At 47.9% G+C, this 22,157-nt stretch overlaps 1 protein-coding gene across 3 annotated transcripts; it reads left to right on the top strand.

The window, feature by feature from the left end:
* Positions 1-59: 59 nt before the first annotated feature.
* Positions 60-17,543, top strand: CYTH4 (cytohesin 4; the record flags this gene model as incomplete). Of its 3 annotated transcripts, XM_079303906.1 has the most annotated exons (13): positions 60-78; positions 5,359-5,441; positions 7,714-7,812; positions 8,045-8,107; positions 10,323-10,441; positions 10,799-10,879; positions 12,268-12,380; positions 12,959-13,107; positions 14,093-14,204; positions 14,623-14,699; positions 15,068-15,139; positions 15,988-16,142; positions 16,472-16,634. In XM_079303906.1, the coding sequence occupies 13 exons, from the start codon at positions 60-62 to the stop codon at positions 16,542-16,544; spliced, it is 1,215 nt and encodes a 404-aa protein (XP_079160032.1). In that variant the 3' UTR covers positions 16,545-16,634. The 3 variants fall into 3 exon arrangements, with proteins under 3 accessions (XP_079160032.1, XP_079160033.1, XP_079160034.1); XM_079303907.1 differs by lacking the exon at positions 60-78 and having other exon boundaries at positions 5,365-5,441; positions 7,714-7,808; positions 8,041-8,107; positions 16,472-17,543; XM_079303908.1 differs by lacking the exons at positions 60-78; positions 5,359-5,441 and having other exon boundaries at positions 7,797-7,821.
* Between the last annotated feature and the right edge of the window lie 4,614 nt (positions 17,544-22,157).

The following is a 22,157-nucleotide window of genomic DNA, read 5'->3' as shown; positions in this document are numbered from 1 at the left end:
TCTGAACGAGCTGAATAGAAGGAGGAACACTACTTGTGCTGAAAATTGTGCTCTTCATGATGGACCCCTGTCCTGCTGGTAAGCCCCAACCATGGTGTGCCTGTTTTGGAGTGAGGGCTGTGTGCTCAGGCTGATGGAGCAGGGCACACCCTGAGATCCCAGCAGCAGAGTGGGTGCTTGGCTGGTGGCTGGAGGAATGGTGTGCTGGAAGATCCCTGGTGCTGCAGTTAAGTGTTGCAGTCTTCAGCATTAGGCATAGGCTTCTTTAGACTTGCTCTCCTTTCCCATTGGGAGAAGTTTTCCCAGTGGTTTGAATGACTTTTGTGCTGGAGCATTGCTGCTCTGAGTCCTTGGGCTGGGCTGGGGACTGACCCCTTGGTGTCATTGTGTGTGTGACACCTGGGAAGAGCAGGCTTTGCACCTCTGGCAAGCTCCTCCCTGCAGATCCCAGAGCTGCAGCCTCTCCTGCAGTTTGGTATCACCCTTGCAAGGCTTTGTGTGCTGGGGCCTCCCTTGCTTATGGCCCTGTTAGAGGTGAACAAGTGTATTGGGGCTCTAGAAGCTCCAGGTGGGCCTGCCTGGCCCTCAGATAATCTCAGTGAGCAGATGTGGGTGAGGGGAAATAAACCACATCTGAGGAACTGAGAGAGATCTTAGGTTTTATTTCCTGCTTTGGCAGGTGGTGGATAAAGTGGTTGGGATTTAGCAAGGAAAGGCACACCACCAGACTGAACATTTCCAGCTTCTGGCTGAGGAAGCTCTGAGTGTGTGTCTGGGCAAAGCCAGCAAAGAGAGAGAGCTGAGTGGGAGCAAAGGAAGAAAAAGGATCACCTTGCAGTGTCTCTTCTCGTTCTGACTCTGTCCCCTCAGGCTTTTGTCTATAGGATATGGAGCACAGAGTAAAAGCAAAAAGCAGTGCCCTGTTTCAACAACAGTTGTGCACTTTTTGGCTCTAAGGTGTGTAGCCAAGGAAAGGGCATGCTCAAATCAAATACCAGCCTTGCTTGCCTGGGAATTTGTTGGTATCTGTAGGAGTTGAGTTCTTGTCAGCATCTGACTGGTATTGAATGTTGGTGAAAAATGGGTTTCTTCTGATCACCCAGCCCTCACTACCTGAAAGCAACTATGGGCAAAACTTCTGCAGGACAAACTGGGCAGGAGGAGGGATAACTCATATTTTGCTATTTATTTTGGGGTGTGCCTTTGACAGAAACTGGGAGTCTCCTGACTGAAGGTCTGACACAGTCATTGACTCAAGTTAAGTGTAACTGAATGAATTATGCCTTGAGAGTTACACATTCAAGCAAGTTTACTTTCAAGCAAGTGTACACACTTCAATAGCACAGTGAGATCCTCAGGCACCATGGGGGGTTGCTCAGTTCTGGGTAGAGCAGAGCCTGGAGACAGGCAATGCCTGGAAAGATGTGCTGGCTCTGACTGATGTTTTTGCTCAATCCCATCCTGTCATTCCACAGCTGGGTGAGAAAATGGGTTTGTTTGATGCTGAACTCCCTTGGGAGCCAAGGCTGCCACCAGAAAAAGTTTTCCAGTGAGCTTTAGAGTACTGAATGCATTTGAAATTGCTCAGTTGTGCATGACTGTCCTGAAGGTGCGTGTACACCTTTCTCTGGGGCCACTCCTACCTGGAGATGGGATGGTCCTGTTAGGTTTTGCAAGTAAGACTTGATGCCTGGGGGAGGCTGCTCTCCCTGCATGTGTGTCCTCTTCCAGCCCCCTTCAGAGCCCTCAGAACTGTCTGAGTGAGGCCACAGAGTTGCTGTGCCAAGCCCTTGAGCTGGGTGTGTGAAACATGGGAGAGCAGACTGGTACTGTGGCATCCTGTGCTGGGATGTGGGGGGTAAGAGCTGCAGTCAAAAGTCATGGGATGCCATCCTGAAGGATGGATGTCAGTTGGCATGTGAGATCAGGGACCAGTACACAACATAAATTCTTCTTCCCAGCTTTCCCCCATAGCTGAAATATGCAAATTAAACCTGTTGGGATTTCTGTTGAATTTCTTCTGACACAAGCTAGAGAACTGAGGAGTGGCTGCAGAGGGGAGGCACACATGGCTGGAGGGAATTGAGAACTGGAAGGCTTTTTTTCATCTCCCTGCTACTAAACTGATGGCTGTGGAGGTGGTGGTCTGTTCTGGAGATGACACAGCAGCTGTATCAAAAAAGAAAAAGAATTTCAGGGGAAATTTTTCTACCAGAGAGCCTCCTTCAGGCAGAAGCTCCCATCAGGCTGCTCTGCTTTTGTGCAGCCGTGGGGTGGAGGTGCCCAAAACCTTCAGCAGCAGCACTCACAGCCCTCCATTGCCTTGCAGATGGGCCTGATGAACCTTTGCTGTTGTACTGTGGGTGTGTGACACAGGGGTCTTCAGCAGTGGCACAGCTACCATCATTCTTCATAACCTTCCCTGCTGCTTCTGCAGCTCATCCTTTCAGCTCTCCTGGGTGGCCACTTCCCACTTACCTCTGTGCTTCAAAAGCCACCTCCCTAGAATTTTCCATGGCACTGAAAGCCTTACACCTGGGTGGTTCAGTACAGCTCTTTGCAATGGCAAAGGAAAGCAGCAAACACAGAACTCTGCTGGCCACAGAAGTACCTGGATGTTTGGGTAATTCTGACCTGCCCTCTGGATGGGGAGGCTGAAGGCATAAGCCACCACAACTGGAATTGAATTCTGAATCCTGTTCTGAGTGACAGCATTGAAAATACAATCCTGCTCAGTTTGTGAAGAACTGGCAGGTCTTTCTGTCTGGGTCTGCCCTGAGAGTGGGGAAGCAACCTCAGGAGCAGGTGTAAGACTCACAAATGTGATGCTGATGCACCTTCCTTTCCACATTTGTTCTCTGAAAATAAATTGCAAACAACAACCTAATGTCCTCTCTGGAGAGGATACTAGCCATTTTTTGTGTGTCTGAACTGTAAAACTTCAGTGTTAGTTGGGCTGACAGCATCTTTCTGAAACCTGTGGGTGTTTTTATGGTGTGTTCTTCATCAGGGTGAAATTTCCCCCTGTGCAAAGAACCCTGACCAGGGCTATGCTTCATCTGTGTGCTGAACTAGTCCTAGAGGGATGTAGAACTGAGGTGGTACTGACAAGGCATGGACCATTTTCTGTATAGGAAACCTGATAAAGACCCTCTCTGCAGCTCAGGCAAAATTGCCCTAAATGTTTGATCCATCCATTTTTTTCCAAACTGTGTCACCTTTTCCTGCTTTTTTTGCCCCTTACTTCCTTCCCTTCTCCATGACTCCTCCTTTTTCTCCCCTGCCCTCCCTCCACACACACAGTCCTTCCCACACTCTTCTCATTCTGACAAATTGGGCAGGTGGGAGTTGGGGTTTTCAGATGTTCAGGAGGAAGGGGGATTGTGTTATTTACAGCCTTGTTGGGAGGTCGTGTGGGTGAGGTGGTGTCCTCTGGGAGCCTCTTTGAGATGCTTTAAGCTGCTTCAGTAGACACAGAACAACTGAAGCAAAGCAACCAGCCACACCACAGAGTTTGCTGATGGGGTGGGGGAAGGCAAGATTCCTCAGGGTTGTCCTCCTGCAATGCTTTTGTGGAAAGAAATACAGAGCAAAAGGTCTTCATTGTAATTTGTCAAGGAATGACCCCAGTGATTCCACAATTACAAGCCCTGACAGGAGTGAGAGAGGTACTGCTGGAGAGATGAGAGGCCAGCCAGGATCTCCTGCAGCCACCACAGCTGCAGGGTACCCAAACTGAGCTGGAGAGCCTGGGCACTGCTCAGAGGCACAGAGAAGGGAAGTCAGCAACCCACCTAGCAAATGCCAAAGACACTGCATATTTTTGCTTGGTTTTCTTTGTGGTTTCTTTTCATTTGTTTGTTTTTTTTGTTTGCTAACCTTCCTGCCTGCTTTGGTTTTCCCCTCAACTACAGGTTTGGCTGCTGCAAGCTTTTGGATGCTTTTTCCTTCCCTCTTGCCTGGCTTCATCAGTCAAGCTCCTTGCTGCTTTTCACAAGGGCTGCTTGCAGGGCTGGGAGGGAATGTGGGTCCTTCCTAGCCTGGATTCATGCTCCTTGTTCAGAGCTATAGTCCCACAGACTCAGCAACCTCTTCCAGGGAATGCAGTGCTTGAAACCAGCAGGAAGAGTGGCAGGAGAGAGGCTGCAGTCTGAGAAAAGTGACAGGAACACACTGTGCACATGAAAATACAGCTAGCCAGGAGGATGGGGGAAAGATTAGGATTGAGGAAGGTGGATCTTTCTGAGCTGCTGTGGCCATGACAGGAAAGGAGCACACTAAGATGATTGCCCCTGTTGCTTTTCCTTCTGTCTGTCGTGGCTGCTTCCTTCCCTTTTTTTCTTCCACTCATATTTATAGCAGTTGTTTTGCATGTGAGATCCACACTAGGAGAATTTCCAACCCAACTGGTGCTACTTCCCCTTTTTCTGGGAAGACAGGAGGCCCAGAGGGTTTTGTCTTATGGAATAGTGGAGCAGGGCATCCAGTGACTTGACCTGGCTTCCTGGGGAAGTTTTATCTTGCAGTGTTTAGCTGCAGCAAGGTCCCTGTCTGCAAGTTCACCAGTGACCTCCAGTGCTCTCAGCCCTCTGCAAGCTCTGTTTTTTTCCTGGGACCTCACCTTCTACTTTGTCTCCTCTCCAGGGCTGCAGCCTTCTCATTCTTCTTGCTGAAGAGGCTGTGTCTCACCTGGATTATATTTAGCTGCAGCACTGTCACCCCAATTTTTTTTTAGGTCTTTTATGAATCATGTTGTGGTTGCTTTGGCTGCTATTTGTTTTAAGTTCCTGTGTATTACAAGGAAGCCTACTCATATTTCTGCATGTTCTGCTGTTCACAGAACAACAGTTGCCTGAAGACATTAATTCTTCAGCAAGACTTTCATCCCCCAGATCCTGCCCTCCCACTTGAAAAACTTCAATTTTCTCTCTTAAGCCATTTCTGACTCTAGCTATGACAGATCAACTCATGAAGCCAGTGGTTTTACTGGGAGGTTTGAATGTAGATGAAGTATTTAGGTCATAGATTTTCAGTACCTAAAGATGACTGACATAACAAGCACCAGAGAGCATTTAGTGAGACCTCTTCACAGTGCAGGGTCAGCTGAGAGGGCTGTGCAGAGCCTCTGGCTGCAAGGGCTGGGTGTGGTCTGTGCTGCACTCTCTGGACTGAAAACCATTTGCAGAGTAAAGGTGAGGTGCAGTGGTTGCAACAGCAGGGAGCACAGATGCTGAAACACACAAATCAGAGTTGTGTGGCATGACCCAAGGAGAAGGGAATCCTGAGAGCCTGGGGAAACTTTTTCCATTATATGTAGAGTTTTCAGTAGAGTTTTCACAGGAATCTTTATTCTTTCAGAATCAACTGACTTGAGTGAGGCTGAAGAGGCTGAATTAGAGACGATCAGGAAGCGCAGACAGGAGCTGTTGGATGACATTAAGGTAAGGACCATCCTTGTGCCTGCCTGGCCTTCTCAAATCTGTCTTCACCAAGGAGCATCTTTGCATAACAGAAGTGCTCTTGCACAGGAGATATTTTCTCTGTCATGATCCAACTTCAGTTTTAAACTTCAGGCTGCCCTGGCCTGTTTGCCACCAGAGTGCATCCAGCCTGGGTGCTCTCTGCTTCAGGAATCAATGGGATATTTGAAAAAGGCTGGTCAGATTATGAGCTGGGATGAGCTGGGATTGCATATTTAGGATTAAAGAAATGTCATCACTAAGTTGTACTGACAGGCATCTGGCTCAGCATTTATGGTTCTTTTTAATTACTGATTGCCTGCTAATGGCATATCAGTCCTAGTTACCTGCAGCACCCCCCTGTGTTTATCAAATTTCTGTTTGCTTTAGGCTCTTAACAAGTCCTCCATGAAGGATCTTGTCTCATCAAAGAGGTCTCATTGCAGGACCTTCCACCCGAGTTTCTGTGGCTGAACTTGCTTTTCCTCTTTTCTTTTAGCAGGCTCAACCATTTCTCCAGTGGCTCCTAAAATGTCTGAAAGTAGCAGATTCAGAATCAGTCACTAAGACTGCATCACAGTCCTGCATGGTGCTGTGCCCTTTCTATTCCTTTCTGCCTCCACCATGAAATGTGGTTTCCCATTTGAGAGAGCTTATAGCACTGAATCACTGGACTTGGACTGATTTTTCCACAACATGAAGCTGTCCAGATGCCTAGGGAATAGCTGCAATATTTCCTGGCATATATAAAGGATTAAGCCAGACTATATATTACTTCCTAGGCTTCCAGACATCCTTTCTCTGCTGCAAACCAGAATGGTCTCTTGTCCCCCCTTACAGAACAGATTATGGATGTATGTGCCTGGGATTTGCTTGTGTGTGGTTTTTCTCTCTTCAGTTTTCAGAACAGGCAATGGGCACTGTATGAGCAGGACACTTGCACAGGAATGCTACATGTTTGTGCCCACTGTGGACAGGGAAAGGTTGCTGGACTGCACAAACCCATGCTTTAAAACCCAAAGCCATTAAGCAGTGGGGTGTCCAGTGGAGCAGAGTTTAGGTGAGAAGAGTGCCATAGAGCAAGAGACATTTTCCCTGGGGGATTTTTTCCAGAAGGTATCTATCAGTACCCTTAAAAACAAAGACTTGGGTATGTCTGAGGAAGTGGGAGGGAGGAGAAAAGAGGATGGCTTGCCAGTAACACTACCAAAAGACAGCAGTGAATAAAATAACAAAATTGATAATCATTTGAAAGTCATGAGCTGAGATCATGGCTATGTTGCATTTGTGCAACACCTAGAAATACATAAGAAATACACTCACAGCTCTGGGGACCAGTGAAGCACAACAGAAGGTGGCCAGAGCAAAACTGAAACCCAGAAACTCTTTTAAATCATGGCATATTGCAGAAATTCAGTTTATCTGATTATGTGCTCCATCTACATCCTCATTCCTTGATGAGAAAGAATCTGTCATAAAATAACCCTTCTTCCCCTGCCTGTTCTGGTTGGTATGAGGGAGAATTTGGGTGATTCCTGGAAGAGAGCTGTGATGCACTTTGGCTTTGAGGTGGAACATAACTGCAGGATGGAAGCAAGGAGATACAGACAACTTCATTTCCATGGTAACACAGAATATCCAGCCAAGGCAGCCATGGTCTGTCATGGGCCTAAAGAAAGTGAATTCCACAATTGATATTTTTAGAATCTGGCAGTGATTACTTTACCTTTACTCCTCCTCTCTTTCTTCTCCACCTGAAGAGAGTTATCTGCTCAATGGTATTTAAATGACAGGTACATTAAAAATTCTGTGTTTCACAATACAACCACTTAGGTTCATATTGATCTCACAGTTGCCAGTTCCACTTCTCCTTTCCTGGATGTGTAGCAGGGCTATGCAAAGTAAAAGCCCAAAAGGAATGGGCACAGTGGAAGGATTCTTGCATCTGACATTGTTTGAGGAACTGAAATCAACAGTGGGGTGAGTTCTCTGACACTCCCCACACTGATTAAGCTTGATTTTTCCAGTTTTGATTGACAGTAGGCATGAGAATATCCTTCTGTCTCTCTTTCCAGCTGTTTTCATCTGGAATCCAGCAGTGCCCATTTCACAGGCATCCTTGGCTGGTCATGAGCACCTGCCTGTCCTTTTCCTATGACTGAGGGAAGAAGTAAGACGTGCTCTTACTCTTCCTTACAGTGTGTCTGCTGGTTTTCCCTCCATTGCCTTCATCTTCCTGACATTTCTTTTGCAGAAGCTGAAGGAGGAGCTTGCTGAGGTAGTTGCAGAGATTGAGAGTTTCCAAGAGGAAAAGCAAGAGACAGACAATAATCCTGGAGAGCAGATCAGGCAAGTGGAATGAGTATTCCTTTGTTTACAAAGTCTCTCTTTTTAAATTGAGAAAACAAAAACACTGATGGGATTTGGTAATGGGAAGGGGAATAAGGCCCTTCTATCCTTTCAGATTTCTCATTATTCCTGTATAATCAGACACCTGTCCTTGAGATATCTCACCTTGTGAGTGAAATGATATGGTCCTTTATTCTAAGTTTGACTTTTCCTTCTTTTTTTGTGTTTGCAGCAAGCTGTCACAGAGGGATAAAATTCTGTCCCAGGGCCGGAAAAAGTTCAACATGGATCCTGAAAAGGTAGGATTTGTTCATTGAGGATAAAGCTGAGAGGAAAAGCCTGTGCTGGCTGCTGTTCCAGTTGCAGCCACTGATGTCAAAGGAGCTTTGGCAGGGGCTGTGGGGATGGGTTCACATGTTGGGAACAGCCTCCACCCTGCCCCTGACTGAGGTCTTCTGATATGATCAAGCTGTGTTGTCCCCCCCAACAACAGAGGCCATACAATTCAACCCAAACCTGAGAGAAGTAAAGGGAGGATGGTTTAACCCTGTCAGTGTGCCATGAGAGCTGAATTTCCTTCAGCCCTTCTTGACTGTGAGAGGCTAGGAGCTTGCTATAATGTGATAGAGGAGGATGAACTAAGAAAAAGGTGAGATGTTTTGAGAGTGTGTGAGGTTCCTTGGCTCACTCCTAAATGCCTCTGTCATTTAGGAAACATTTTTGGTTGAATCGTGGAGTAAATATAGCTTTTCCACTTTCTGAGGCTCTGACCAGTGGTGTCAAGACTCCATAGTTTTCAGCCCTCTGCAGAAAGCTCTAAAACCATCATGATTAAGTAGAGAAGATGTGAGAAAGGTAGTTCCCTCTTCTTTCCTCCTCATTGGCAGAGCTCTTCAAGGAAAACCACAAGCTGTGATCAGACGATAGCTGCTCACACCACAGCCCCATCTCGGGTGGCTGCTGCTCGGTGTGACAGCTTTTCACACTCTTCTGTGCCCTGCTGAGAGTGTCAAGGTGCTTTCCCCAGGGTGCACACCCCAGCTGGAGTGCTTCCAGTCCCCTGGACATCCCTCTGCCAGTGGGAGCTGTCTCAGAGCAGTGATATCATACTTACAGCCCGTGTGACAATTACTTTTATTTTGTTTTTCTGACCTTGGTTTGAAGCTCCTGAGGCATCTCTCTCTGCTGAGCTGTGCAGGAACACCCAAACTAATTCTAACCCCAAACCAGCTTAGCTTTATGAGTTCAATGCCAATCAGACTGGTCAAAATGTTCTATACTGTGTGCCTGTATAATGCAGATCTCTGATTTTTGCCCCCCTCTTGCTACACGCCACAGAGTGGGAGGTGCTGCAATGCAAGGAAATTTCTTTGCCCCTCCTTTCTAAGGTTACACTCCATCCATGCAGTGCTGATACTTATAAATGAGTTCCTATCTCCAAGATCCCATGGAGAGTTCCTGAGGCTAGAGGAGGTAAGCATTAGGAATCTGGTTGATAAAAACCTTTGAGAAGAAACATTTTCTTTTGGAAAATGGGGCCCCATCATTGCTGCAATGCTTTTCAAAATTAAATTGATCTTACTGAAAATCCATCTGGGGAAAAAGAAAGGAAAATAGAGTGGAAAAAAAATCACAAAAATTTTGATTTCTTCTTTTAAAACTGCTTTTTCTTTGGGGCATTTAAAAACAGTTTCATATATATTGCAAGAGAAAGTGAAATGATTCTATTGAAGCAGAACATTTTGATGGATCTAAAACAATTTTCATTCCTTTATTGTATATTGCAAGGAGAATTGCAGTGTGGTCTGGAGAACTGCAGCATTGTTAGATATTGTCAAGAATCTTCTGAAAAAAGCCTCAGCTTTTTCTCTGGCTTTAAAAATCATGAAATTCTCTATAAAGTAGGATATTGACTCTTTGCACAACCCAACTCACCACTTCTATATCCCTTGAAAAACATATTCCATCCTTGATGTCTATGAGGGACGGAGCTGAAAGGATTGCAGACTTCTCCATTCTGTGGCATAAAAGAAAAATACAGGGAAAAAAAATTTCAAGGTGTCTCAAGCCCATATTTTTGTCTGAGTACATTTTTTTATTATGCCTTCTTTTAAACAAACAATTTTTCTTGTAAGTTAAGTTAATTTAGGAAAAGTAAGACATTTAGGAGCAGAACAGAAAGACATTTTGGTTGAAAATATTAAAATTTATTATTTTGACATTTCCTTTTTTGACTTTAAATCCACATTGCCCTATTTTGTGTGAGTTTCCATGCCAGTGAAACATTCAGCCAAATCTAGGGATGGAATAAAAATGGGACTGACAACCCATAGTGGATGAAGAGGGATTGAATAAAGATGAGAACATGTCTATGGTCTCCCATGAAGGGGCTGGGGATTAACAGAGGAGCAAGTCAATCAAAGCTAAGGAAGGATGATATCAGAGTGTTGGGATCCTACTTTCTCATTAGACCACGGAGCTGTTTTACTTCCCTGTCTTGCTTCTCCTTCCCAGGGGATCCAGTACCTGATCGAGCAGCAGGTGCTGTCCTCAGACCTGCAGGAGATTGCCAGATTCCTCCACAAGGGTGAAGGCCTGAACAAGACAGCCATTGGGGACTACCTGGGTGGGAGGTGAGCAGCCAGGATGAGGACACCCCTTGGAGGCCCTGTCCTGCCCCTCTGTGCTACCAGTTTGTGTCAGACCTCATCCAGGTGCCAGGACTGAGCATATCTCCAACCACAGTGGGCTGGGTGGGCAGGACACCCCTGGGAGGGTCTTTGGAGTGTGATTAAGGCTGGCTGTATGGGCTGCCTTTTCTCCTGCCTCTAATGGGGTCAGTCACCCCAGACTGGAATGGTACCTTGGCTTCTTCTTCGTCAGAGGGGACATGAGACTGGGATGGAGCCAGGTGCCTGCTGCCACACCCAGGACATCCAGGCTGAGCAGGGTCAAAGCTCTCCTGACCTTTTCCCTCTGTCCTTTCCCAGGGACCCCACAAACATTCAGATTCTCCAGGCCTTTGTGGCGTGTCACCAGTTTGCCAACCTCAACCTGGTGCAGGCGCTGAGGTGAGTGGGACAGATGTTGGGGGTGGGGGACAGGGCTGAAATCTGCTCAGACACTGGGTCTTCTGGTTTGAAGGACAGGTGTCTGCCAACAAAGGCAGCAACTTCTCTTTGAAATGGAGAATGTAAACCCCCCTCCTCCAAATTATTATTATAATCTTGAAATTAAGGGACTCTCAGGCAAAGATAGGGGAATTAGGAATAACAGTTCTTTACTAGGACAATTAGAATAGAACTACAGTATTACAAAGAACAATCCCAACCCTGACAGAGTCAGAATACAACCTGACACCTTGTCAGTCAGGGTGTTGGTAGCAGTCCCATTAAATGGTGGCTGCAGTCCTCCTGCAGTGGCAGATGTGGTTCAGCTGAAGCAGTGATCCTGTAGAAAGGTGCAGTTTTCCTCTGAAGGTCCAGGGATGATATGGAAAAGGTCCGGTTTTCCTCTGGAATCCAGTGGGAAGAAGGTAACTTGCTGTCCAAAATCTCAGTTTTTTATCAGGGTAGGAAAGGCTTGGCTCCTCCCCCTGGCTGGAGCATCTCCCAATGGGATGATGTAATTTTATCAGTCACACAGTGGGACTCAATGGATAGATGATATCTTCCTGGGAGGAGGATGGGTTGTGGAAAAGATAAAGATGATTGCTTCCCCTTGTCTTAAAGATGGCCCATTAGCAGATGGTATGTGCCACAGAGATAAGGAATCACTACCCCACCCAGCTTCAACAGATGGTGATAGAATACACATTTCTGGCCACATCCTGTAACCCAAGGCACCCAGGAAGGTCAGGGAGCCCTGTTGGGAACCTGCTCAGCATACCCAGGGAGCTGAAATGGAACTTCCCCAAGCCCTGCTGTGTGCGTTGGCTCCAGGGCTGTTACTCTGTGAGGTGTCAACAATTTCTCAGGGGGGTGAGAAACACTTTTATGGCCCCTTGATTGGATTGCCCACGTGCAGAAAAGTGTGGCTTCACTGTGGCTCCAGTGTCTGGGGGAATGAAAAAAGTTTTTTTTTGGCACCAGGGAATGTCTGTCCTCAGTGCATGTTACATCAATAATGTAACTCTGTCTTGGGGCACCTTGTTTTATTGCAGGCTCCCTCCTGGCAGGACTCTTTCCCCTGAGGTCTCTGCTGCCTTGCAGGGCTCTCATTAGGGAAGCAGAGCTGTGATTTCTGGGAGGCTTAGTTCTCCTTTCTGCATTTAGGGTGTTTGAGGCTGATGTATCCAGGCATTTCTAGAGAGGAGCAGAGCTCCTGCTCCATGCCCTGTGTTGTCTCCCCAGTGTGATGGGATGCCTTATCTGATCTGCATGGTGTTGCTGGGGTGGAGGGGAGGCTCAGTGTCCCCTGGGCCCAGTGTGAGTGATTTCTGTCACTGTGCTCCTGGCAGACAGTTCCTCTGGAGCTTCCGGCTGCCGGGCGAGGCGCAGAAGATCGACCGGATGATGGAGGCCTTTGCCAGCTGGTACTGCAAGTGCAACCCAGGAGTGTTCCAGTCCACAGGTGCTCATGGGGAGAGGGCCTGCAGAGCTGAGCTGTGCTTTCTGCCAGGGACAGGACCATTTGCATTCACAAAGCACAGGCAGAATCACTTGGAAGTGTGCTTCCCCTTGAGCTAAAGGAGGCAGCCCAGTTCCTTGAAGCTTTCCTTAAAAAAAAAAAAAAAAAGCTCATAAATGCTCATAAACTGAGCATCTTCAGTCCTCCTTTTACTGCTGTGCTCCAGGCCCTCCTGATGGGCAGCAGAAGGGCTCCCAGCCTCACATGAGGTAGCACCTCATCACAGGAGGGGCAGATAGCACTGACAGATGTAGGTCTGTAATACCTTTCCTGCTGGCAGAGCCATCATTAGACTGCATCTGCCTAATTTGCCCCATTATCCTGAGGGAAGGAATCACCTCCATCATAGGAAATCAACTGCATCCCTCTTTTTCCTAGCAGAGGGAACATTTCCCTTCTTCTCCTACAAGTGAGAGGATGACTCTTTTCTTCAGTGACTAGAAACCAAGCCAGCTGTGGTGTGGATTGATCTGCCCTCTAAGACAAGTGCCACCTATCCTTATTTTCTTTCTCATTGCTAGATACCTGTTATGTACTCTCCTTCTCTATCATCATGCTTAACACCAGCCTGCACAACCCCAATGTGAAAGACAAGCCCCACTTTGAAAGGTTTGTGTCCATCAACAGAGGCATTGACAATGGAGGGGATCTACCAGAAGAGCTTTTAAAGGTAAGAAGAATTCCCATTTTCTCATCTCCTTGGGTCCACTGAAAAGCAAAGGTTTAGAGACAGGGAATGCATCCATTTAGCAAAGCTGCAGCTGGCATTTTTCTAGAGGCTCAGCAGGTATGGGACCTGCCCTCTGAGGTAAGGTACAGGTGGGCAGCCTGTCTATATGTGCCTGCCCTCACCCAGGTGGCCTGGGCAGGATAATTTCTGTCTCATGTCAAAGGGACTGTCTGCATCCCACACCTGGGTTTGCTGAGCAGCATCCCCTCAGGGCAGAGGCTTTAGATCTTTCTCCAGAGTGTCATTTCTTTCAGGCAATTTGAGGAAACTTGTAGGAGCCTGCAGTCTCTTTATTTTTTCCCCTTGGCTTGGGATTTGTGTAATAAATGATGGCAAATACAATGATGTGGACAACGTTTCAGTATCTTTTGAAAGCCAGTAACCTGTCTTCCTGTCACTCTGCTGTTATGAATGTCACCCTTTGTGCCCCTCAGTGCCAAAGCTTTGGCTCTGTGAAATGTGCCTCCTTGTGGTCATGTAGCTCTATGTGCTGGTCTCCACATTCTTCTTCCCAACAGTGTTTGGCACCACCAACCCAGTGTCTAAATGGGCCTGCATCTCTGCCGTGCTGGGTCCCATCCTAGTGCCTTAATAGCACCCACAGCAGCACTTGTGACATGCTGGGTTTGGTTACTGCAGCCTGTCTTGCTGTGGGAACACCATTTTATGGCTGCAATTTTCCAAACTGAGACTCTTTTTATGAGACAAGGTGCAGAAAAGAGCTGCTGACCCCCCAGGAGACCCTGTGAGGTGCAGACTGTTTTACCCCCAGTGCTCATTGTGTGCTCTCCTGCCCTTCACCCTGCTTCCCTTGTAAAAACAGTGATGGACCAGATGGACCTAGGATAGTTGTGTGCAAGCTTTGTCAGAAATCAATCTTTCTTTCCCTCTCTCTCCTCCCTTCCCCACCAATGTTCTGGGGCAGAATCTGTTTGAGAGCATCAAGAACGAGCCGTTCTCCATACCAGAGGATGATGGCAATGACCTCACCCACACGTTCTTCAACCCCAACCGTGAAGGCTGGCTGCTGAAACTAGGTAAGGGGGAGGTCTCCCCTAGCTCCTCTGACTCCCCATGTGTGTGCCTCCCACCACAAATCTCCCCTGGGAATCTGCCATCATCTCTGCTGTCCTTCGCTGCTGTCTGCTGTGGTGGGCTGAGGCTGACACCTGCTGTTGAAACCAGCTGCCTGCTCCCTCATCCTGGCTTCTGCAGGCTCTGTCTGCTCAAAAAGAGACTCAAAAACATATCTCTCCCCATTCCCAGACCCATCAGAGCAGAACTGGCTCCGTGTGTGAGTGTCTATCACACAGCATCATGTCAGTGTGATACTAGGGTGTTTCCTTGGGGCTCACAGGGAGAGCTGGGAGGGTGGGACTGTGTGTGCATGTCTGGAGCTTGGGGGAAGGACAGAAAAATGTGTGACTAATGGCTTCTGAACCTCACTGCTTTTAGGAGGGCGTGTGAAAACCTGGAAACGCCGTTGGTTCATTCTGACCGCTAACTGCCTGTATTACTTCGAATATACCACGGTAAAGGCTTAACTCATAGTTGGGAGACTGTCCTGGGTGGTTATGAGCCTCTGGGGGGCTAGGGAGGAGCAGAGGGTAGGGGGCAAGTCTCCCCTTTTAGCCTGTGCTCCCAGACTGATCTCACACCTCCACTCTCTCCTGTGCTGTTTCCTCACCTCCCATCTGGAGGAGGATAGAGCCTGGACACTGCAGCTCTGCTTTTCTCTTGACTGAACTCCCCATTGTGTCAATGGAAGGGGTCTCCCAAGGCATTACTCTGCCTTGTCACCTCCACAAAGGCCCACACAGGGGAAATCAGGGAGGTTCTAAACAGTGGCGTAGATTTGGGGGAGCATGTTGGATGTTAATTTATGTTTCCTTGCCTCCAGGACAAAGAGCCTCGGGGCATTATCCCCTTGGAGAATTTATCAGTCCGGAAGGTGGATGATCCCAAAAAGCCAGTAAGTGTCCATTAGTTGGCACTCTGCCAACACAGGCTATCAGATGGTTGGAGGGAAGAGAAGATGCACACAAATTACTCCTACTCTAACCCAAATTGCTCCTTCTGCACTTGCTTCTCAAAGCAAAGGTGCCATTGCAAACTGCCTTGTGCCATCTAAACATGGCTGTGTTTTTAATTTACATTTTTGGTGTGAATGGAGAGCTATCCTGGAGAGCTGACTGTATTGTATGTCCTCACTTGTGTATATGTGTGTAGGGGGCAGAGATGAATGCACACAGCTGACTTCCTGCTTATTTGGCACCAGGAGATGTGGGTTTAATTTCTCTCCATGGGAATCTCCATAATAAGTTACAGTGTAGACCAAACAGAACTGTTGGTGTTAGGGAACTTGCCCAGGAAGTGACACATTTCTTCTGTGTGTCTTTTGTGCATACCCACTCTTAGATGTGTCATGGCTCCAGGAAAAGTGCCTCCTATCTGTGTGGTGGCGGGCAGAAAAGAGGATGTTGCATCTTCTTAAAAGGCGGAGGGATTTTCATAAGTGAAGCAGAGTGACAGATCCTAGAAGATGTGTTTTGATAAGTGTTGATGCTCCGTCTCTCCAAAAAGCCTGTGTTAGTGTCCAGTCCTTCATAGGACGGGTGTATTTACCTAAAAGGAAGGTCATCTAACTCATAGGGAAATTTTGGGGAGGGGAAATATAGGGTCTCTTGCATTTCTTAGGCTCCTCCCCACTGGAAGCTCTCTGAGCCTGTTACTCATGGTTGAAGGGAGGAGTCTTCTTGGTCCTCCCTTACTCTACTAGTGGTCATATCCTATTGCTCCATTTTGTTTCCTTTCTGACAGAACTGCTTTGAACTCTTCAATCCCAACTGCAAAGGGCAGAAGATCAAAGCCTGCAAAACAGATGGGGATGGGAAGGTGGTTGAAGGCAAGCATCAGTCCTACAAAATCTCAGCACCCACTCCAGCAGAGCGTGATGAGTGGATTGAGGCAATACGGTGAGAACTTGAGGCTTGAGTTGTCTTTTTTCAGCCCTGGGGACAAATAGTCACAAAGTTTATTTGGCTGTCTTTTATCAGAGCTTGAAAAGTGGGGCTGGAAAGAAATGTTTGCAGTCTAAAACAACTATGGTACCCCTTGACTTCAAAGAGTTTCAAGGTCCTTTCTGGAGAATCTCTAGCCACAGCTAAATTCTCTGCTGTGAGTCTGCAGATCTCCAGTCCTACATTTTGATAAGTGGTGTCACTGTGCAAGTTCAATTAGGTTGTCTGTGCTGCTCTCCATCATTGAATCTCTTACTTTTGCTCCCATTTCCTCTGATTTCCAGGACCAGCATCACACAGGATCCTTTCTATGATCTGGTCTCTGCCCGTAAGAAAAAGATTGCCAGCAAAAACTGAACCATGGCCTGGTCACCAGCATCAGAAAGGTGTAGGTTACTGGACAGCTTCCCTTTCACCCTGGGCTCTTCCAGTGAAGAAATCTGGGAGCTTTGGAATGACTGACAGGACAGCTTTCCCTCTTTGCTTCTTCCCCTTCCAAACTGAAGGCAGAGGCAGAGGGTGCAATCACTGAGGTCTGTCCAAACTGTGGCCATGGGGCTGCCCATGTCCAAACACAAAGGCTCAACAACACCTGGGCTTGGGGCTCTCCCACGCAGCCTCAGACATGTGGGATGGGATCTGAGAGGAGACAGGAATGTCTTCACAGTGTCTTCAGCCCCTCCTGTTGAGGGACCATGTAGATTCTTTTGGAGCAGCTGAGCACGGTCCAGTCAGCTGCAGAGCAGAAAGGCCCCAGTGGTTTCTCTTGCATGAACAGATGTGTAGTGGTTGTGGGGTGGAGGCCACCAATATTTAGAAACTCATGTGAAACCAGAGGTAAAGGTAAGATAAGAAGCCTTCAGTTCAGAAGAAATCCCTCTCTCCCCCTTCCTAAAGCCTGTAGTGAGGGGTCTAATCCTGGGAAGCCCCCACTCTGTAACTGAGTAAGAGATTTTAAAAAGTTAAAGGTATTGAATCCCTGTTCAACGTAAGGGCTAACTGAGCATAGAGATGCTGTGGGACAAGGAAAACAGCTCTGGGTATTTTTCTCTCACTTTTTTAAGACTCATGGACCACCACAGATTTCCTTAGGGAAGAAACCCAAATCCTAGCTCTGCTTCTGGCTGGTGGCTCCCCAACAAGGGGTGGTTCCCTGAGCAGCTCAGAAGCCTGGGTTTTGTTTCTGAAAGATTTGCAGTCAGATGATATGAAAAAATGGAGGTGCATGCATCTCCCCACCAGCATACACACACACACAGAGGCATTCATCCCCATCTTCATACAATGGTATCATCTGGAGTCTGGGGGGGTTTGTCTCTTTCTAAAGAGAGAAATAAAAGTGCTAAACACAAGCCCAAAACTCAGGGTATTGTGATCATTTTCATGACAAAGCCAGAGGATGTGAGATAAGAGTGTGGTGTTCCTGTGCCCGGCAGAGCAGCCTGAGCAGCGCTGCAGTCTCGTGGCCTTTTCCTTCCTGCAGAGGGCTGTATCTACCAGGCAATCTGCAGCAAGGCCAGCACAGCCCAATTATTCATTCCAGCTCTTTTTGCCCAAGCCACAGGAATGTTGAATTAATTTCAAGAGGCAGGGAGCGTATCTCAGAGTGGAGGCACATGCTCACCCTGGAGAAGGAACGTGAAGGTTTTCTTCTGCTCGTGCCTGCGGACGTCTCCTGCGCTGAATCTCTTTGTTACTGATGTGACACAGAGTGAGTTTGCTGCCCACTGCTCTCTAGCACACATGCTTGCACACACACACATTCCCTCCTGCTCTGGGTTCAGTGCACAGAGGCAGGCTCGTGTCCAGAGGTGGACGAGAAGTCTGAATATGACCCCTTATCCTGGCAATGTCTCCCATCTTTGTAAGAGAAATACAAACATGCATTTGATTGGTGAGAGATGCCCAGAGCCTAGGATTGGGGTGAGAAATGTCTGTTCTAGTGCTTCTCAGGCTTATACTCTGTGTGACAAAAGCCATCAAAATGTAATATGGAGTCTCTATTCTACCCATAATCTGGTGTTGGGTGAGGAAATCCAGGCTAAACCCTCCCTACATTTTACCTGGATCATTCCTATGACAGCAGGGTCTTTCCAAGCTCTTGCCCATTCCTCCTCATCCCCAGCCCTTCTAATTCTCTTCAGGTTGCATATATCCTTCCTCTTCCCTTCTTCCCCTAGATACCCACACACTGCAGAGAAAAATTACTCCCAGAAGGGACAGAGTGGGAAGTACAACTTGAGAGAGGCAAAACAATGCACAGAGACAGGCAATTGTGTAATTTCCATCCATCAAACTAACCACAAGAGTCAGCAAGGGTTGAACCATGTTTCATCTCTCCTAGAAACTGAGGCAGGGAGGCAGACAGTGAATTTGAGTTTCCATTGCCTTTCCTTGGCTCCAGCAGAGAAAATGCATTTCTGAACTCCTTGCTATGTGATGCCCAGGTCTCCTCAGTGCCATGAGCACAGTGGTACATGGTGCTGCCCACCAGCAGGGCAACATGCTCTCTCTGAGTGGTGTCCTGACCTCGTGCCTGCTGAGCACCCCTGTGTTTGGTGTTGGCCTGGGTGTGTGGGGACAGCTCTCTAAAAGTGACCTCCCACTCGTGTCTGTGTGCTTTGACAGACTCTCTTGGAGCCTTTAGAGACTGATGAGAGGAACCTCTTGTGCAACTCAAATGGCATCACCAGCGAATGTGTTCTCTGTGCTGAGGGCAGCTGCAGCAGCTCACACAGGTACAGACACACAGCCCCTCAGGTGCTCAATCTGACAGATTGCTGCCTGGATCATAGAGGTACTTCTCTTTCTCATAGGCAGCATGTGTGGCTCACACAGACATACATGCAGAAGGCTGACACTTATTCCCTGCCTGCCTTAGGATTCCTGCACACACCCAGCCATTCTTTTCCATAATAAATGTCCATCTATTTTCATAAAAGGGCTGGGAGGAGAATACTGCAGATGTGTGGAATAGACCACGTCGCTGCATCCTGCCTGCTCTCCACTCCTTCTTTTCCTCCTATCCCGTTTATCAGCTCCTTTTTTGGAAGGCTAATACATCTTAAAAAGGCATTCTAGAAATTGTTTGCATCGACAGAGATGGAGCAGCTGTGAGGAGAGCCAGCAGCCTCATGCACTAAGCTTAGGTAGAGAAAATCTCTGTGAGGTGGAGGGGTAGGACAGAGTACAAATGGAGGCACAGTGGACTGAATTATGGATTGAGAACCTGTCCTTTGCCAGGAGCTGAATGCTCTTGGTGATGGGGGCTCAAGAGCAAATGGAGGCAAGGCTCTGCATCCAAGCTGGGCAGGATGGTGTCCAGTGGCAAGGTGAGAGCACCCATTAGAGACACTATTCCTGTCATTCCTGCTCAGCTGTGCATCACACAGCCTTCAGCACAACAGGAAAATCAAGGAGCTGTTTTCTGTCAGCTAACAGGGTATATGCACCAGGACTGCCAGCCTTTCAACTCCCTCTGTGTGAGCATTTGTACCTCACCCCTCCACAGCAGTGCAGGAAATGGCACCACGAGGGGACAACAGCTTGTACCATAAAGCCATAGGAGTGGAAGGCTATTGCAGTGGCCTCAGAGGGATGGGAGCCAGTCTTTTCCTCCTAGATCAGCCATGTGTATGGAAAGAAGGACATCCCCACTGTATTAGAGCTGGTTGGAATGGTGCAGTCTGATTTGTGAGCCCAACAGGAGCAGTTCCTCCTGTCTCCCACCACTTATGTTTGGTGTTTGGAAATCAATACCTGAGGATGGGGAACCCACTGAGGTACTTCTTCCTTATTAATTTTTTTTTTTTTGAGTATGCATTTCACACCAAAAGGCCAGGGCACAAAGGTAGAGAGCAGGATGGCTCTCAAAGGCACCATGGCCTCTCTGCTGCACCTTGCTCTGGATCAGCTCTGCCTCCAGCCTGGCAGAGGGCCCATTTGGGGTGCTGGAGGAAGCCCAGGCAGACAGGGGCTGATACCTGACCAGGATTTCTAGGAGTGTCACTGCTGTCACCTCTGCAGTGTCTCTGCTCTAAGTGCCTGTGACAGGGGCATGCAGCAGTCTCATCTTGCCACGCCATTTCCAATCCTGCTGCCTCTGTGCAATGAAGATGAATGTTGCCTGTCCCAGGTTATCACATTCCCAAGGGTGTGGGCCTGTGTGCAGGCAGCAGTTGGCTGCTGGAGGCTGGTGCTAGCGGGCCAAGCCCAAGGGGGCTGTGATGGAGGGGCAGAGGGATGCCAGGAATGGGTCAGGGAGGTGGAGCAGTCTGGGTCTCTGTGGGCCAACAGTGAGGAGGGGCTGGCACTGACAGGAACAGAGCTTCCACCTCAGCTCCAGAGCAAGGCCAGCACAAGTGTCAGGAAGGTGTGAACACCCTCTGAGCAGCCTGCACCCTCTGCCCCAGCCAAGGACACCTCGTGTCTGACAGCTGCTCTCCGCCCTGGGGACAGGGAGCTGTGTCACAGACATGCCAGCCCAACACTTCAGGGACACAGAGGAGATGGTGCAAGGTGGCCATCACATATGGGCCCTCAAAGGCACAGCCTGTGCAGGCAGAGGACCATATGCCCTGGCAGCACAGCATGCTTTGCTCCTGCACCTTGCTGAAGGGACCTGGCAGCCTGGATGGATGGATGGATGGATGGATGGATGGATGGATGGATGGATGGATGGATGGATGGATGGATGGATGGATGGGAAGAGCAGAGACACCAGAGGAGGGGCACAGCCCTTCCCCTGGGCAGAGCTGGGGCAGCATTGCTGTGGGAGCCTTAAGGGATGTGGCAAGGTGAGTCATTTATCCTCCATCCAAGCTACCAGACTGACCTTAAGGGACCTACAGAGGAGACATCTCTGCTGCCTCTCTAACTGTGGTGGGTGGCAGCAAGGCTCCTGGAGGTGGCTGAAGAGGTGGTGATTTGTGCAATTAACATCTAATCAGTTCTATGAATATTTATTGCTAGTCAGCAAGCTTCTGAGTGACAGTGAAGCCCCATCTGATTGGGATCACTTTCACAGGTAAGTCAGAGCCTCATTTGGGGGTCACAGGCCTCCCAGTGGGGCAAAAGTTGACAATGGTACAACCATCCAGCAGCAGATGTGCAATGTGAACATGGAAAATTGTATTCAATCCTTTTTTTGGAGAGATGGAAAAACGGAGGTTTTAAAATTGACTTGTTGGAGAGAGACATCTTGAAATAGTCTGAATATATTAACAAACAACACATGGCTGGGTTTGAGCCTGGGAATTTGCTTTTGGTTTTGTTGGATTTGTTTGTTTGTTTTTTTGTTTGTTGGGGGGTTTTTTGTGTGTGTGCTCTATCTTCTATTGCAACATGGAAGAGAAAATAAAAGGGAAAGAAATAGAAACCCCTGCAATTGTGTGAGAACTCACATAACAGTCAGGAATTTCTTGGAGCTTGTAATTGACCCTTCCTCCAAAATGGCATAAAGTGTGCAGACAGCTAGTATTTTGCTTCCCAAAAAAATACTACTTTAAGGTCTTTCTGTCATCATCAGAAATTTTGGCCATTTTCAAATTTGTCCAAATTGGTGCTGCTTTCCAGAATCCTTCATGCTCTTCCTTTATCTTCTCTCTGCTCTAATCCTTTCACCTCAATTCTGAATCTGTTTTCTCTTTCCCATGGTACCTTCCACCTCCTGGGCTTTGCTCATCCCTCTCCATAATTTTGCCTTAACAAATCCCCTTTTTTCTGATGCTGCTTCTCCTTCACTCCTGCTCCCTGGACAGACCCAGCCTGCCTTGGCGGGGCTCTGGGAAAACCCCCTATTTTCCATGGAATGTGAGCTGTTAAACCTTAGCCAAACTCTCCTGCTCCTGCTGCTCACCTGCAGCTTGGGTTTGCACTGGAGGTGCTGCCAAAAGCTGTTATTACCCAAATGAAAATGACACACAGCCCTCTCTGAAAAGGAAGACACACAGATAACAGTGATTTGCCTGT

Source organism: Erithacus rubecula (assembly GCF_903797595.1).
Source record: "Erithacus rubecula genome assembly, chromosome: 4".
NCBI lineage: Eukaryota > Metazoa > Chordata > Aves > Passeriformes > Muscicapidae > Erithacus > Erithacus rubecula.
Note: the sequence above shows the minus strand (reverse complement) of the source record. Positions and strands in the feature narration are given on the sequence as shown.